This window comes from Protopterus annectens, chromosome 1.part1 (assembly GCF_019279795.1).
Source record: "Protopterus annectens isolate FY-2018-M chromosome 1.part1, PAN1.0, whole genome shotgun sequence".
NCBI lineage: Eukaryota > Metazoa > Chordata > Ceratodontiformes > Protopteridae > Protopterus > Protopterus annectens.
The window spans coordinates 923771874-923789165 of record NC_056726.1 but is presented as its reverse complement, the minus strand read 5'-3'; the positions used below and the strand labels follow the sequence as shown (position 1 = coordinate 923789165).

The 17292-nt window shown below is 39.7% G+C and overlaps 1 protein-coding gene across 1 annotated transcript in view; it reads left to right on the top strand.

The window, feature by feature from the left end:
- Positions 1–655: 655 nt before the first annotated feature.
- The window catches only part of LOC122807955 (gallinacin-13-like), a 36435-nt gene continuing 19798 nt past the window's right edge, over positions 656–17292 (top strand). Inside the window, exon 1 of the mRNA XM_044078990.1 lies at positions 656–824. Coding sequence (XP_043934925.1) covers positions 671–824 — 154 coding nt within the window. The 5' untranslated portion in view covers positions 656–670. The remainder of the gene's footprint in view (positions 825–17292) is intronic.

Sequence of the window (17292 nt, the reverse complement as noted above, 5' to 3'; positions counted from 1 at the left end):
GGGATAACCTCTTGCTGTGAGGCAACAATGCTACCGCTGCACCACCGCGGGTAGATGACTGATGTAGTGTTACAGTAAATTTCATAACTCCCCCATGACACTGCATGACTTAAGAGGATGTTAGATATTAGGTATAGGGGCTTGCTTCCACTTCACAAGGGCCTGTACATTTACTTTTATTAAATGGTTTTCCCTGAAATCTTCCATCAGACAATCAGGCTGAAAGAACCTCACCATAACTGCCAAAGACCCACTTGGAACAGACTATCTACAACATTACTAAGTGAGTAGATATGATAAGCAAATAAAAAGTACTATAACCTAATTAAGTGTCTCGTCAAAGTAGTGAATAATAAATATCATACACATATAATGCATGCCTCCTTTGTAACATCTGACTGCCTTGCTATGAAGCTTCATATATTCAAATAGATATATTACCTGCTAAATGCAATGAATGCAGAAAATGTGAGAAACATGAAAATAACAAAACAAAGCTAAGAATCATCCTAAAATGGAGAAAAAAGGAAAAAGGTCATGTAATTGTTACAAAAAAGAATGCATGTGGCAGCTACACTTTTGCAATAAAATTGCCAGATAAAATTAGTTCATCCAGTTCTCTTATGAAACCACGGATGCTGCAAGGTAACTAAAGTAATATGCACATGACATGTGTGCTAAACTGTTGGAAAGGACTATAAATACAGTGGTTATACAGGGTCTAGAGAAACAGAAATCAGTTGTATCGCTGAGTCCCCAGATCAAAATGCTGAAGGCTGTGGTGTTGCTCTTTGCAATTGTCCTCATTCTGCACCCTGAACCAGGTATGTAAACCTTTAACCTTTTATTATGTCAAATATGAATAATTTCAGTAATCTATGTTGTTTAGAGGTCTACACAGATAATCAAAACAGTATGCTACCTCCTTAGAGTATTACAGCAGCAGCATAAAAGAACAAGAAAGTAAAAGATTAATTACATAGGCAGGGCTAGATACCCCGTAGTGTAAACCTTGGCTCGAGATGATTGTCACTGCTGAATTGACACCCCTTCCCCATGCGCAAAATGGAAAAAAAGGTTAAGGATGGATATGAATACTTATATGTATTTAGGTAACTATATAACTATACACCTACACATCTATATACACATCTATATCTATGTATACCTATATCTATATCTATCTATTCATCTATGTAAAATGAAATATATATAAAATGATATATGAAATATGCATTTGCATTTTATTAATAGGGTTGGTCCAGTTAGGCAAAGAAAAAAAAAGACAAACTATAAGATTAATAATATGCTAATACATAAGATCAATTCAAGTAGGGAATTAAAGTTACACAATTAGTAATGTGTACACATGTATACAAGATCATACTGGAAATCAGTAATCACTGTACATACATTTTTCTTGTTTCATGTACATTGCATACATTCTACTGTATATGTATATTCATGTCTTCCATTTAAAACCAGATTTGCTAAATGTAACTTTCTCAGCAGTCTGGCTCAGGTGATCTGTATTACATCAAGGCAAATAAGTGGAAAGCAGTTTGAGTTTTGTAAAGGTATGCAAAGCTGTCTCTAGATTATCTGAAGGAAAAGACAATATGTGAGAAAAGAAAGGAAAAATGTAAGAGTAGATTTATGAGAACTGTAAAAACTAGGCTCATTTTGAGAAAATGTAGTGGGGAAAAATATTAGCAGGACTTGAAATAACCAGCAGGGAGATATCCAAAGTATTTTAGGTTCTAAAGCAGATATTATTAACTAAAGGTAGAGTACATGGTAATGTTATTACTTATGTGGTTGCACACTTAAGACACGATGGAATACTACTGAGAAAGGATTTGCACATTTTAAAAGCAAGTATATTTAGACATTGTTCATATTTTGCAGGTACTGCATTTTATACGACTGGTAAAGAAGTACTTCATATCCTCTCTCCTTTTTTTATTTTTTAGTTTTTAGTTTTATACATTAGACAACAGATTTGTTAGTGAATTAAAAAGTGATCTGCTTTTAATATAGCATGACAAAATGAGGTAAAGGCAGGGTATTAGTTATAATAAAGGTGTTTGTGAACAAAGGACAGGTAAAAGAATTTTACTTTGTTATTATAGGGCATAAATTGTAGCCTGTTGTAAATGGAGCAGGTATAACAATACAGAGATTATTTATTTATTCGCATATGGGAATTTCGAACTAGACAAAGTTCATTTACAACAGAAGAAAAAGAGAAAAGCTCCACATATGAACTGTAAGAATAGAAACACATTTTTGAGACAATAATAATTAAGTTATTAAAAATTAAAAGGTAAAACTTATATGAAAAATATACAATGTTAATATTTAGAAAAAATGTGTAGAGATATATAAAAAATAAAACATATACATGTCATACATACATACATACATACATATATATCTATATACATATATTTAGGCACACGTGCTTGTGTGTGTGTGTGTGTGTGTGTGTGTGTGTGTGTGTGTGTGTGTGTGTGTGTGTGTGTGTGTGTGTGTGTGTGTGTGTGTGTGTATGTGTGTATATACACAAAGATTTATAGAGATACAGACAGTAATGTACACAGAGGTACAAGGCAGTTAGTTAAGGTAAACTTCATCTTCCTAATGACTGTGCATGTCCTGATACTGCTACGAAGCACAGTTGAATGAAGTATAGTATTTACTTAAGGTGCAGTCTGCCTTACCAAATAGCCATGTGTAGGGGTAGCTTGATATTATTACACAGAACAGAGATATAAAGCCATTAATTAAGGCACAGTTTGCCTCACCAGGTAACTATGTACACTTTGCCTTCCCAAGTAGATGTGTGTGTAGCAACTTTAGTGCAGACTGCTTTTAATTAAAACTGCTTACCCCATCCCTGAAGTCCAACATCAGGAAAGATGGTAACACATACAGAATTATACTGACTGGCATGTCAGTGGACCAGGTTTCATTACTATATTATATAATGTAGTGCTATGTAATTTCTCATTGGCAGGAGCTCACCAGGATCACTGCATGAGGGTGGGATAAGTTTGAATGCAAAAGCAAGCCTACCTGCACTGTAGGGAACTCTGTTACCAGCTGGCTTGTTTCTACTATACAACTTAGTTGGTGGTTTATTTATTTATTAATTTACTTATTATAAATATGTTACTGTCTTTCTAAACACAGTATAATGAGCAGCATACTAGTAGAGAAGAGGGGTTACTGCATTAAAAACATAATATCATGGGTAAGTATGTAGTGCCTGTTCCATAGGTTAAGCTATTGGTAACATCCAGTTAACCAGTGGTATTGGCTTCTTGAACGGTGTACAACTGGGATGGTGATGCTTTGCTTTAATACTTTGTGCCTAGTGTACTATGCATAAGCAGTCATTCAAAATCTGATATATACTTTATTGAGAATGCAGTTTTAAAAATCACAATGAGCTTGTTTTACAGGTGCACTGCATACCAGTCCTGCTTCACTTCATATACACATCTATGAATGTAACCTAAGATAACAGGGATTAAAAAAGCAGAAAATGGCAGTGGGAGACAGGACAGAATGATTTCAATGTACAAGTAGAGGGATAAAATGAGAAGAGGCTGGATCAAAGGACAAGTTAAGATTGTATCACAGCATGAGTGACTGGATATATTAGGATAACGGGCTAGCATAGGATCTTGCCTATGCAGAGTGCATTGTGTGATACCAAGCTAGCATTCATAATGATCCAGTGGTATTACTCAGTGAATACCTTAATCTGCTGTGTAGTATAGATCTGTCTGAATGAAGCTGATGGATGCCTCAAAGCATAGAAACTGCAATAGCGTAAACATGTCTGTAATAAGAATTCATGTGCAGTGCTACCAGGAGAGGATTGGCAGTTGAGGAATGAAGTTTTCCTGTCTGGAGAATGGCAGTTCTGCATATGAAATGAGAACAGAGAAGTATGAAAAAAGAAAGACGAGGATGAGCTTTACCTGAGTCTCTGCAACTTGTTTGTATTCTAATGGTTAAGCAGTGACAGTATCTAGAGCATACTCTAGAAGCAATCCATTGTAATTATAGTTTAATTCAAGATTATGAAAAAATGAATGGCCCCATGATGCAGGGGGATAAAGATCATACTACACCCCAGATGATGTATGGTCGATTAGCTGCATGGACATTGAAGATGCTGGTGCAGGAGCAGGATGGGATTGAGTGACCAGTGTTGGTTTGCACATCCTGGGGGACAAAGGCAGCTTAAAGGTTCACTGTAGTTATGCAACAAATGGCTCTGGCCAGCTCTGTGCTGCATGAGCTGTGAGCACATCCATCAGGAGGTTGCACACATGCAGACGTGCTCATGCAAATTTAACAACTTAGGTGTTGAAGGATTTGGGGGAATGAGAATGGCAGTGAATCGGCAACAGTGTCTCACCCATCTTGAGGTGAGAGAGACAGTCTGTTCCACTGCAATGGTATCATCTACTGGAAATTTGTGCTGGGGCCACTCACTTTGATCTGCCAAGCCACTTTCCACAGTAGCCTTCAAGGCCTATGTGTGGGAATGTGTATGCTCAAAGAAGGAGGATTAGCAGGCCCTAGCGTCAAACACCCTCATCATTTGTTGGGGAGAGATTAAAGTTATCAAGGAAAATCCCTGGTGGATGTCTGGTTGTTATGCTCCCATGTTTGGATTTTACCCCAGTGAGAATAAATGGACTGCTCATCTGGAAAAGAGCCCATGAATGACAGGCTGCCAGGAGGCGGCAACATTTTCTACTTTAAATTTTATAGCCAGCATTGAATAATTTGATATATTTTTATAAGTTAATTTAATATAATCAAACAGTTATTGTTATAACTTATTCATTATCATCACCACTAGTCTATATTACAGTTTTAAATTCTGAGTGCCTTATTATTTGTTCACAATTTTGTTTTCTGATGTTCTTTGATTATGAAACAGTATCAAACCTGAAATTAACTAATGCACATAAAGTGTCTGTCATAAATAAAAAGAACTGACTTTAAATAATTTGGTAAATCCTGCACTTCGGTATGCAGAATGCAATAAATCATAAATGATAGAGCTAGCAGGCAGGGGAAGAGAAAGGAAAAGAAGACGTGTAAACATTAGAAAAGGGAGCATACAGAAGGGGGGTAAGAGAATATAGCAAGAAGGTATAAGTGGCAGGATAATAGGACAGAAGGGGATAATAACAGGCCATAAATGTCAGAGGACAAGTACAGAAGACATGGTAGATAGGAAAACTTTGTACAAGAGAATTAGATGTTGTATTCTTATAGGTTAAAAATAGCCAGATCACTAACAAAATTCTCCTACTCGTCTTAATAAGTGCCATGCGGTCTTATATGTTCACCCGAACAACCGTCAGCTCATTTGGATTTGGCCTCAGTTTTACATGTCATCCAAGGAATGGCACACTCAGAAGTGTAGCATGCCCCTTGTGCTGTACTGTAGCATCAATACTCCCATTAGCTTCCACTCCCTCCCCATGGTAGCTGCACAGTCCTTGCTTGAACTCAGCTACTGTGTTTGGATGAGATGCAGAATCTCCACTCCCTCTGCATGGTTGGTGCACCTTGCCCAAACATGCAGGTGAGGTCAAGAATGAGTTGCAATCCATGAAACTTACAAAAAACTGTCTAAGTCCGAGGCAGTGAGACAGCAGGACTCAAAGCACTTGCAGTAGACCCAGAGAAATATTTTCTGAAGGTATAATTGCACCATTCATTTACAAAAGACAAAATTACTTATTTATGATTATTTCTGACACATGTAATATTTGAAAATAAATAGGAAATGGGCAAAAACCAAGCCAAGGACTACAAATGTATAGCTTATTAAGCGCTTTCGTCTTGAGTGCAGAGACTTCATCAGAATGAAAGACTTCATTAAATAAACAGTTTAAATAGCTACTGCACCGTCTCTGATTGGTTAAAAGAATGACATCATCCCTCTTAATTCCTGCTAGCCATAAAGTGACCTCTTAAACCATTGAAAGAAATGCACTATACTTTTTAAACATTTGTATACACACAGACAAACAATAAAAATATAATTCTAGATCAAAAAGGACAAAAATCATAAAAATCAAGAGAAGAGTGTCATAAAAAGCCACCAGAAAATATTGAAGTATTATGTACAGGTATTAGGAGGGATGATGTCATTCTTTTAACCAATCAGAGACTGTGCGGTCTCTCTGCGCTCGAGATGAAAGAGTTTAATATACTATACATTTGTAGTCCTTGGCTTTACTTTTTTCCATTTTCTAGTTATTTTCTGGTTTTAAACAGTTCCATGGTTTGTTTACGATGTAATATTTAGTATGTGAAAATATAAAATAAAAGAGCATGAGCACTAGTGACACCAAGTTATCATATGCATGAATAAATTAAAAACAGTTACATTAATAATTTGACCAGGATGTCACTTTCCTAACATGTTTAAATGCACAAATATACTAGCAATGCAAATATAGTCATAGCACAGACATGCTGATTTCAAAAGAAAACCAAACAAATACTGCCTTCCAAACAACTGCTGGAGGTAAATCCCCTTCTCCGTGGTTGGAGAACGAACTTAAAAAAAAAACCTCGGAGAAAAACCTCACCAGTTAAAAACTCATGGTTTACAGGAAAATAATAGCAGTGTCCCTGTTGAAGTACCACATTCTTCAAAAGAATATAGTGGTGGAAAAATCCTTTGTGGTATTATACAACAGAAAGATGGTTAAATACTGTTTTTTTATTATACTCACAAATTTCTAAATACAATTATTGTCATGATCAATTTGTTTAGAAAAATCTTCTAAAAATGTTTTTTAAAAAAAAGAAAGATGGTTAATAATGAAAGTAGGACTCAAAGCTGCTTCTTGTCTGAAGACGTCTCTTTATACGTACATATTACTTTACCAGCAGATCAGTGCTACTTGGAAAACAACATGCACTTATTTCAATTGTTCAGAGAAGGGATGTTCGAGATATGTTCACCATCTGGGGTGATGCCGTTGGTGGGGGATGGAGCACTACTAGTGATTAGCTAGTAAACATTATTGTTTGTTTTTTGCTGTTTATAGAATTGACTAAGTTTCTCGCAAGTAATTATTCGCTGAGCAAACTGCCAACTACCTGGTATTTACAAAATGAAATAAGTATCGTATACTGCAGTGTGCTACTCGTCACATCACTCATCTGCACTGTACGACTGTCTAGCCTAATACTGAAATGTTACAAATGATGCTATATTGAACATGTTTAATCTATTAACTCCTTTTCTGGTTCACTTCTGTACTCTACCTATCACAGTCTCTTACTTTGCTTATTTCCCCTTATACCCTGAACATTTTTCTGACAATCTTAACAACCTAGACCACTAAACTACTGCTATCAGTGTACATCTTTTCCTCCACTCACTGGTACTACCCTTTAATCTCCACCTCCTTCGTTCCCCTCTCTTCTTACCCTTGTTATTGCACTTCTTAAATCAGACTTCCTTAGTTGTATCTACTCCAAACTTGACTTATCTCCCTCTCTCCCCTCTTTTCCTATGTGTTAAATCTGAAGCATGTGTACCAAATAAATCTTCCTGCAAACTGCAACAAAAACACCTCTGCCATCCAAAATTGCTTTCATGGACCCATCAGAGATTGCAAATCCTCCAACTAATGTACATTGGAAAAGCTAAGCTATAAAGTAACACCTGAAACCCCTTTAGTAACTAAAGTACATCACCAGGACTCCATGAGACTCCCTCCATTCTACTCTCTTCTTTTTTATCCTCCGTAGCCATTAACAATGGGGTCTATATTACGTGATCAAAACCTTAAGTTATGGAACACCTAAAGGTTGATCACTAAATGTCAAACCCTTCAAATCTAAAACGGCCATTTTCACACAGGGAATCAATGCCATTGGCTAAATAAAAAAGAAAAGTTTTAAACGGAATTGAAGTGGGGGCTTTGCCCATCACACCCCCGATGTGGGGGGCTGTGCCCTCTACACTCCACCCTAACTAAATATACCAACTCCAAGACTGCTCTACAGCAGAGAAAGAACAAAATCTGTGTAATGGCCAAATGACTTGTTTCCCTGTGTGGAAATGGCCGTTCACAATTTTCAGACTTCAACATTTTGTGTTTGACCTTTAGATGTTTGATAACCTAAGGTTTCAATGACGTAATAGGGAAGCTTAACAAGGATTACTTACAGACTTCACTGTATTTTTTTTCTTCTATACTATAGCACCCAAGTCAGTGTCTTCTAACCACTTTTACTGAATCATATCTTTCTTTGGCTTTCTTATCGGAGCTTGGTATCTCTATACTTGTTTATTAAATAATAAAGTGTTTACTGATTTTTTTTTTTCTTGAACTGTGCTGCTGCAACCAGGTCTGGCCTGCTCCTTTCGCCCCCAGTACCTGTAAATTTAACCTAAACAAATCACTCCCATCACTTACAATCAACCAGTAAAACCCTTCTAATAACTCCCCTCCCACCAACCTAATACCACCCACCTCATTAACCTTACTCTTCCACCCCTTCCTCTCACTATTCCACCTCCTACCTAAGTAACGAATCCACTTCCAACTCATATTAACCTAAAACACTACAGCCAACAGCTAATACCTCTTCCGGCATTATACATATCCCATATAATACCTCTATCAACTCACAATCCTAGTCTTCCCACTATGATTCTCTTTCACATAACTCTTATAATTCTCCTCTCTACACTATCCACACTAACATCCTACCAGGACCACCCTCTAACCACCTACACCGCACCCACCACACCAAACCCCTTTTCCCTACATACTAAAGAACTATACTTCCCAATAGCACCAAGTCTCTATACTACAAACACAACTATTTTCATACAGATACTTACATCAAAATACTACAGCCCAATTACTTTGCAAATACACCAAACTAATGCACAGATATCCGGGTTCAGGCACTTAGCAAGCGTGACATTTCCCTGTGATACATTTGGCTGAGAGCACATGGATGAAATGAAATTTAGCTGCAGAGACCTACAGCTATTGTGAATTCCCTGTTGCCAAACAGAAGAATGCAGTGCCATGCCCACAGCTTCAATAACCAAATACACAGGGGAAAAATAATGTCCATGGCCAGCAAGGCAACATAAGACAGCAGGCAATATGGCAGGCATCAGCAACAGCCTGACAGGTGGGCATGTCAGTGGCAGTAAAAATGCAGTGCACAGTTGGCAGCACCTTTATAAGTGGTGCGTGTGAACCAGTACCCCTTTCACAGTATCTAAAGAACATTACCTAAAATGTATACTGCAGCCTAAATGTGACTACAGTAGCATGCAGGATATTCTCCATGCTGAAGCACATATCTACATGTTGTAGTTACATAAGCATGTGCTGTACACTGAGCACAACACTCATTAGTTCTTCTGCCCCCTTGCACTTAGTTTTTAAAGCTGTGGGCAAGGTAGCACGTGCTTCACTTTGCCTCCAAGGAAATTCACAAAATGCCATATTTCTCTGCAGCTGAATGTCATTTCAGATGTGTCCCCTACCAAATGTACCACAGAGAAATGCCATGCTGGCCAGGTGCCTGATCCCCAAATATCCAAATCCCTCAGTACACTTAAAATCAAACATTAAGCTGAGTGGAGATGTCCACCCAAACCCAGGTCCTAATTCAACCCAATATAGACCACATGCACCATACACAGACAATGCCACAAATACTTCCAACCAAACCTACAGCATTTCCAACCTCCTACTCCTAAACATGAACCTTAGGAGCTTAACAAATAAAATACAACAATTATATGCATCCCTAGTACTCTACTCTCCAGACATAGCTGTCATTACTGAAACCTGGCTAAAACCTAAGGTACATAATAAAGAAATCCTTCCCCCTGGCTACAGTATACATAAGCAGGATAGACTAAACAAATGTGGTGGAGGCATAGCTGTTATCTATAAAAATGCCCTAAAAATTGAAAAAGTAAATCCAAACCCACCAGAATTAAATAATACTGAAATGCTTTTCACTAGACTAGAAATAAACCCCAATAAATTCATCATAATTATAGCTGTGTACATCCCACCTAGAAATAATCCCAACATTACTGAGGACTCCCTTCACTGGCTATCCTTAACTTATGCACAAGAAACAATAGCTATGGGAGACTTTAATTCAGACTGGCAAACCTTTACCTCAGATAAGCCCTCAGATTTTATAAACCTGCATGGCTTATCCCAGCTGATACTAACTCCAACCAGAACAAAAAAAAACAAAAAACAAAAAAACCAAGAGGCACTTTATACTAGACTGGAGTTTAGCTAATAAACCATCACTAGCCATTCAATCAGGTTGCTTCCCAATAAGCATAAGCAACTACTCACCTACCCATTTACTTAGAAAAAAAAAAAACAAAACCCCAACAAATCCATAACATATAAAAAAATCCGTAACAAGAAAAACTTTTGTCCTCAAACATTCATATCTACCCTCCAACAATGTGACTGGACCTCATTGACCAAACTTCCAATAGGCTCAGCTGTATAATATTTTAACAGCACTTTCCTAAATATACTGAACACCCAAGCACCTTCCAGAACTATTAGAACAAAAACAAAATATGCTCATTGGCTAACCAAGGAAACAAAACAGCTTCTTAGACCCAGGGACAAAGCATGGGCCCAATACCAAACAAACAAAAACCAGGCCACCCTAGACTATTACCGACAATAAATCAACTCTTGCATCCAGGTCATTCTTCAACCCCAACACCCACAATATAACTACGACAGATAGTATATCTACTTGATTCAATAGCTATTTCTTAAATTCCATCCTAAACATAACCAAGACCTCCAGTAACATACCCCCAACCATCCCTGTAGCTCCTAACACAACTCCTGATGCCTTCTCATTTAATCCCATCCAAACCAGTACCATAAAAAAGATGCTAATAAAACATAAACCAACCTCCCTAGCTGCAGCTAACCTGCACACCGAATCGCTCAAGATAGCTTCTAGCACCTTAGCCTATCCAGTAGCCATCCTGATAAATCTCTCAATAAAAGAACAGTACATTGCTAAATTTTTTTAAATCTCCTACATCATACCACTTCACAAAAGAGGTACCTCCACAAATATCTGTAACTACAGACCAATTGCTATCTTATCACCCCTATCCAAAATCCTAGAAAAATGCATCCACTCCCAACTCATGAAACACCTTCTATCCAATAACCTTCTCACCAATACCCAACATGACTTCTGACCACACCACAGTACTACCACAGCTCTTTTACACTGTACTGATACCATTAACCAGTTCAAAAATAATGGTCAACTAATTTCCTCGATTTTCCTAGAAATGTCAAAAGCACTTGACACTGTCCCTCATCAAAGACTTCTAATCGAACTTCAGTCACTGAATCTAACAAATCTACTGTTACATGGTTCCATAACTACCTAACAGACTGACAACAAGATGTAAAATTGCAAAGTGAACTCTCCCCACTACTACCAGTCACACCAGGAGTACCACAGGGCTCCATCCTAGGTCCACTACTGTTTACCATATTTACCAATAAACTACATTCTGCTACTAACCTTGCCACAATCATACAGTATGGAGATGACTCTACACTCATCTGCACAGCTCCCTCTCTAACTTCCCTGCAAAAAACATCCCAGCTCTCTTTCACAGCAGTAGAATCATGGCTCTCAGACTACCAGCTAATCCTAACCCCCCCAAAAAAAACTAAACTTATAATCTTCTCAAACAATAAAACCCCTGACTTGATCTCCCTTCCAAATATACTCAGCTGATAACACTAAAATAGAACAAGTCACACAAACTAAGCTACTTGTTGTCACTATAAACAGCAATTTGAAATTTGACAAACACCTATCTCTCACTATTAAAAAATTCCATATTAAACGCTCTTTATAAAGAATTAAATCAAACCTCACCGACTCTACAAGACAATCCATGGCCAGGACACATCTACTCTCTACCCTCCTTTACACTTCTAACATTTTCAACAACCTGAAAAAAAAACAGATCAATCTAAACTAGAAGCCTGCTACAATAAAATTATCAAATTTGAAAATAACTCCCCATATAAAACCACCACTGTGTTACCTTGAACCAGCTAAATTGGCTTGAACTACTCAGCCTCCTATCACACAACTAACCACATCCCATGGCTTAATATACCAGCCAGAAAAATGCCCAGCACTCTGTAACATTCTTCAATCTCAAACTAGCAAGAGACAGCTAAGATCCTCAAATTTCTACTACAAGTAAAAAAACCTAACAACTACCATGCTGGCTCCCTATACTCTAATTAGATTTCCAAAACGTGGAACTCCATCCCCCAACATATCATAAGAACCACTAGCCACTCACAATTCAAAATACTTCTCAAAAACTACCTAACTCCTGGCTATGCTCCCTAACCCCTGGCTAACCACTGTCAATGCTCTATTACAACATAACTCTAACTAACTAATTAGTCAAGAGCAGGAAACTTAGAAACAAACTTGGAAATATAGTTTTTGTAAATACCCATGTACCAAAAGTGCTATCCTTGTAAAAATTCTGAATAACTCTCTGTATAACTTGCTAATTTCTTAAACTGAACAACTGTATTGACCTTCTTAATTACATTTGTATTCCTGTATATATAACAGCTGGGTTCAGGTGCCTAGGCGGTGCGACACCCCCCCTGTGAGACAGCTGGATGTGGACACATGGCAGGATGACAGTTTAGCTACAGTGACAAATGCCTGCGGACAATTCCCTGTGGGAATAGAGGAACTCCCTGCACCCTAACCACAGGTGACAGACACAAACCCCCATAGTGATACACTCTGCACCCCCCAGAAGCCACCATGCGCAACCGTCATTGGAACATGTGGCTGGCATAGGATGTCAAGTGGGCATGAAAGTGGTAACGTGAAACCTGTGTGCTGTTGGCAAAGCCTTTATTAACACAATATGTAAAGTGATGTGTGTAGTGCTTGGTCCATACTAAACCCAAATATAATCACAACTTGTAGAAATGTGCCACAGCACAGAGGAAATCCAGCACATCACTGTAGTCACACTTATGTTGCAAGATGTACTTTAGGGGATGCTCCCTTACAACAATAGCCTTCCTACGCTGTGTCACAGGCATCCCCCTCAAAAGAGACTCCTGTCGGGTATCTGTCAGATTCTGTTCCTGTTGCAGAACAGACAGAAGGTCGGTCAGCTGCATTGTAGGGCGTCCCAGTAACACCTTCAGCCGACGATGCCATGCCTCCACCTGGTTATTAGTCCATGGGAAATCCATGTCAGAGACATCACACACATTCCAACACCTCAAAGAGTAGGATGATGGCAGTTGTTGCTGTGCTGAGCAGTGGGATGCATACTTCTGTGGTCGGCCTCGCACATAATGATGGTCCAGAAATATGCCAATAGGCTGAGCTCAGTCTGGTAAAGTTGCCACAATGTCCAGGAATGCAGGGACAACATCTTCCAGCTGTAGGAATGCCAAGGCAATCAGCTTGCGGATGGCAATTGAGAAAGTAGTGTCCGTACCATAGAGGGCCACAAGGTGGTGATGCTGGATCTGGTACCAAATGATCTGTGCAAAATGGAATAGGCACCCCTTCAGAATACTCTTAGAGAATGTCTTACGGCTGGCATGGATCGCTGCCCTCTCAAAATCAGTCATAATATACTGTGGAGCCAAGGTGCATCCCTGTTCTGTGGCCATACCCTTCAGTATCTCCCACATATTGTTTGTATGCAGACTCTGACTTCCGTGTCATGAGAGAGTACACCAGGGGGGGTGATCCTTGCTGAGGTGGGGGTGCCAATACATCCATGTAACGCATACAGCTGGTGATATATATTGGCCCATGTGGGGAAGGTGCCATCCCCAAGAATGATGTCAGACCTACACAGGTCAGTAAGATTTTGAGATGTAGTAAGTAGAACCAAGGAATCAGTCCCATCCATATCAGACCTTCTACAGAGGATAAAGCCACCACTACGAAGTGGATACTGGCTGGCATCAATATCTGCAAGTGGTACTGGAGTTGTGGTCATGCATGCCGGTGCCCCCTGCCATACCCTGGTTATGCTATGCCACAGGGTGGCACGGCAAGGCATCTCCTGTAATACATTGTCATCCGCTGTGCCTAGGACACTCTTCATTACCAGGCTTGGCAGGTCATTGCCAGATACCACCCTCTGCCGCAGTTCAGCTCGCAGTATAGCCACTTGGGTTGTTGTTGCATCTGGGCCGTGCTGGTGGGGCAGTGATTTCAGCAGTTCTTCCCTCTCATCCTGGTGAACAGTAATGGCATAACCTTTGCAGGCCTTTACTCTCCACTTGATACTTGCCCAGTACCATTTAGGTGGTGCTTCACTCTCCAAATGGTAGAGGTATCCTTCCAGTACCAGCTATGGTTTGTCCTGCTGGCTGGGCATTGTGCTGTATCTGTTGCCAAGCTGACCAGGGCTATACAGGTACATAGATTCCATCATGGTAATGCCACTTGTTGATGGCCTCTCGGTATCCATCACAGCCAGTGTAGCTGGGAACAGGATGTAGACACGACCGTGGTACAAGTCACTATCAGACATTGGGGTGGCTGCTGTACACCATCTTGTGTTTTACCCTCTGAAGTAGCACTGCCTGCCACAGTGGCCCTGTCCAGCTGTCTACACTCCACCTTGCTCAGACTGCCTGGTCTGCTAGGGTTTCACTATGTGCAGGTCACACAGCTGTGGGGTTGACAAGTGCTTGTAGTCTGGTAGGCATCTACACAGCTTGCTTGCAACACAGGTACTACGTGTACTGCACCATTCCCCTTTAACTCCCAGCTGTTGCTGCAGGCCAATCAGTGTATGGGGCCCAGTCTCAGTTTCAGTGACAGAGGTTACATAAGGAGGTTTCACTGTGTTGCACCCTTGTCTGCCTACATGGGCCTGCATACTTGTGTACCCCAGCTGCAGCGACCAATGGATGGGTTTGGCGGCCCCTGAAATACACACATGCTGCTGTGGATTGGGAGATGGGTTGCTACCCCTGCATGACAGTGTTCCCTACTACAATGTTTATTTCCTGCTGTTGGTTTGGTAGTCTGTGCTTGCCTGGGTTGTCATGTTCTGCACTAGGGGGGCTCTGGCAGGACAGTTACTGTCTATTGCAGGTATGCCTCTCTACCACTTTGGGTTGGACATGTGTTGGAGCCATTCCCAACAGTGGTACTCACAGGGACACTGTGTCCATCATGCTGTGACATGCTTGTTTGGTGTTACACTAACAGGTCTTGTGGTAGCATGTACTTTCTGAGGGGTAAGAAGTCTGAAACTCATCTGTCTCTTCCACTACAGTGACGGACAGCCACATGTAGTCTGTGCTATTATATACCATTACGGGGTATTTGCAGGGATGCTTGTGGTGTTCTTGCTGTTTGGAAAATGCGCATGTATATACACTCTGCTGCGGCTGCAGCTACATTGGGTTTTACTGTCTGCTACCACGAGAATGATTGCTGTGTGGGTTTATGTGGACTTGTGGATCACTACAGGTATGCTGCATTTTTTATTGTGTTTTGTGTGGACTTGTGGAGCACTAAATATATGCTGCAGTTCATATTGTGTTTGTGTATGTGTTAGCCTTGTTCTGCTCTATTGCATGGCTGTTTCCACTGTCGGATGGCAGCCCGCGTACTTGCTTTAGGGATCATCTCTGTTTGTCGATTTTCACACTGATGGGTATTCCCACGGCATTTCTCCCTTTCGGCTGCACTGCTCTATGGTCTAGCAGTGCTGCAGTCTTCTGTTTTTCGCATTGTACCTCGCGGGCATTCGTCTCACGATCTGCATGCCGGAACCCATAACAGCTCCAACATGCAAATAATGTAATGTACTTCCACTATAAGTAGTCAAAAATCAACTTGCCGAGGAACAGAATATCCTAAAAATATACCCTTTGAAAACAGGTCAAAACACATTTTAAGTGATTTTTTTTTGCATGACACAAGTCTCCTTGCACCTTATAATGTGCATAGCAAGACCCCATAACACCCTGAACTTATATATATATATATATATATATATATATATATATATATATATATATATATATATATATATATATATATACCAACTCCACAGTTGCACCAATTTAAAGAAGGTGGCAATTACCCCCAAAAAGAACATCAGTGACAGCACAACTCCTATGGAGGAGGTCTGATCTTTGGTGGTTAAACTTTAGACAAATAATGCTGAAGAATTTGATCTTCATCCACCCATAGGCAACCTAATATAATGGGATCACTACATAATCTCGAAATTTTGGAATATCGATTTCCAAAATCTCAAGACTACATAGCCAAAACTCCTAAATACCAAAAGACCAAAAGCTTGAAATTTAAAATCACGATGTACAGAGATAATAAAGTAGCGCTTTTGGTGTTGCAGTTTGTGGATGGATAGATGGAATTCAGGTAAGTATCTATGTGTAAGTGTGCTGGTTAGGGGCTTTAGTGTGTGTTGTGAATGTAATATGTGTGTGTGTGTGTGTGTGTGTGTGTGTGTGTGTGTGTGTGAGGGACTGTAAAATCTGTGGGTGTGAGTTTCCCTTGTGTGTGCCTGTGTGATCTCGGAAATAGTATATTTAAGTAGGGGGTGGGGTGCAGGGGGCTTGCCCCCTGCTTATCTGTAGTGTAGGATGATATGTTTGATTGTGGGGGGATGTTGTACGTTCGGGATTTTGAATTTCGCGGTTCTGGTCTTTCGGCATTTAGGGGTTTCAGCTATGTAGTCTCAAGATTTTGAAATTCGATACTTCAAAATTTTGAGATTATGTAGTGAACCCACTATAACATATCACAAGGGTGTGTAACCATGAAGTTGGTTATATTCAGTAAGAACAGCAGATGAAGCATCGTATGTGTAATATTCATGCACATATAAGTGGACATTTTATAAATATGTATCTCAGAACCTCAACACTACATTTTGATTGTAAACCATATATATTTATATCTTTATATAGGAGAACTACAGAATCCTGAATGCCCCAAATCCTGAAGACCAAAATCCTGAAAACTCAAAATCCTGAAAACACACAGGAAAACAACACTTACTATATTCCAGTGGAGCTGATATATTTAAGCAACAGGGGGTGTGGGGGGGGGGCAGCAGACCCCCACATGGAGGGTGCAGGGGGCTTGACACTTGCTTATATTTGGTGGAATGTC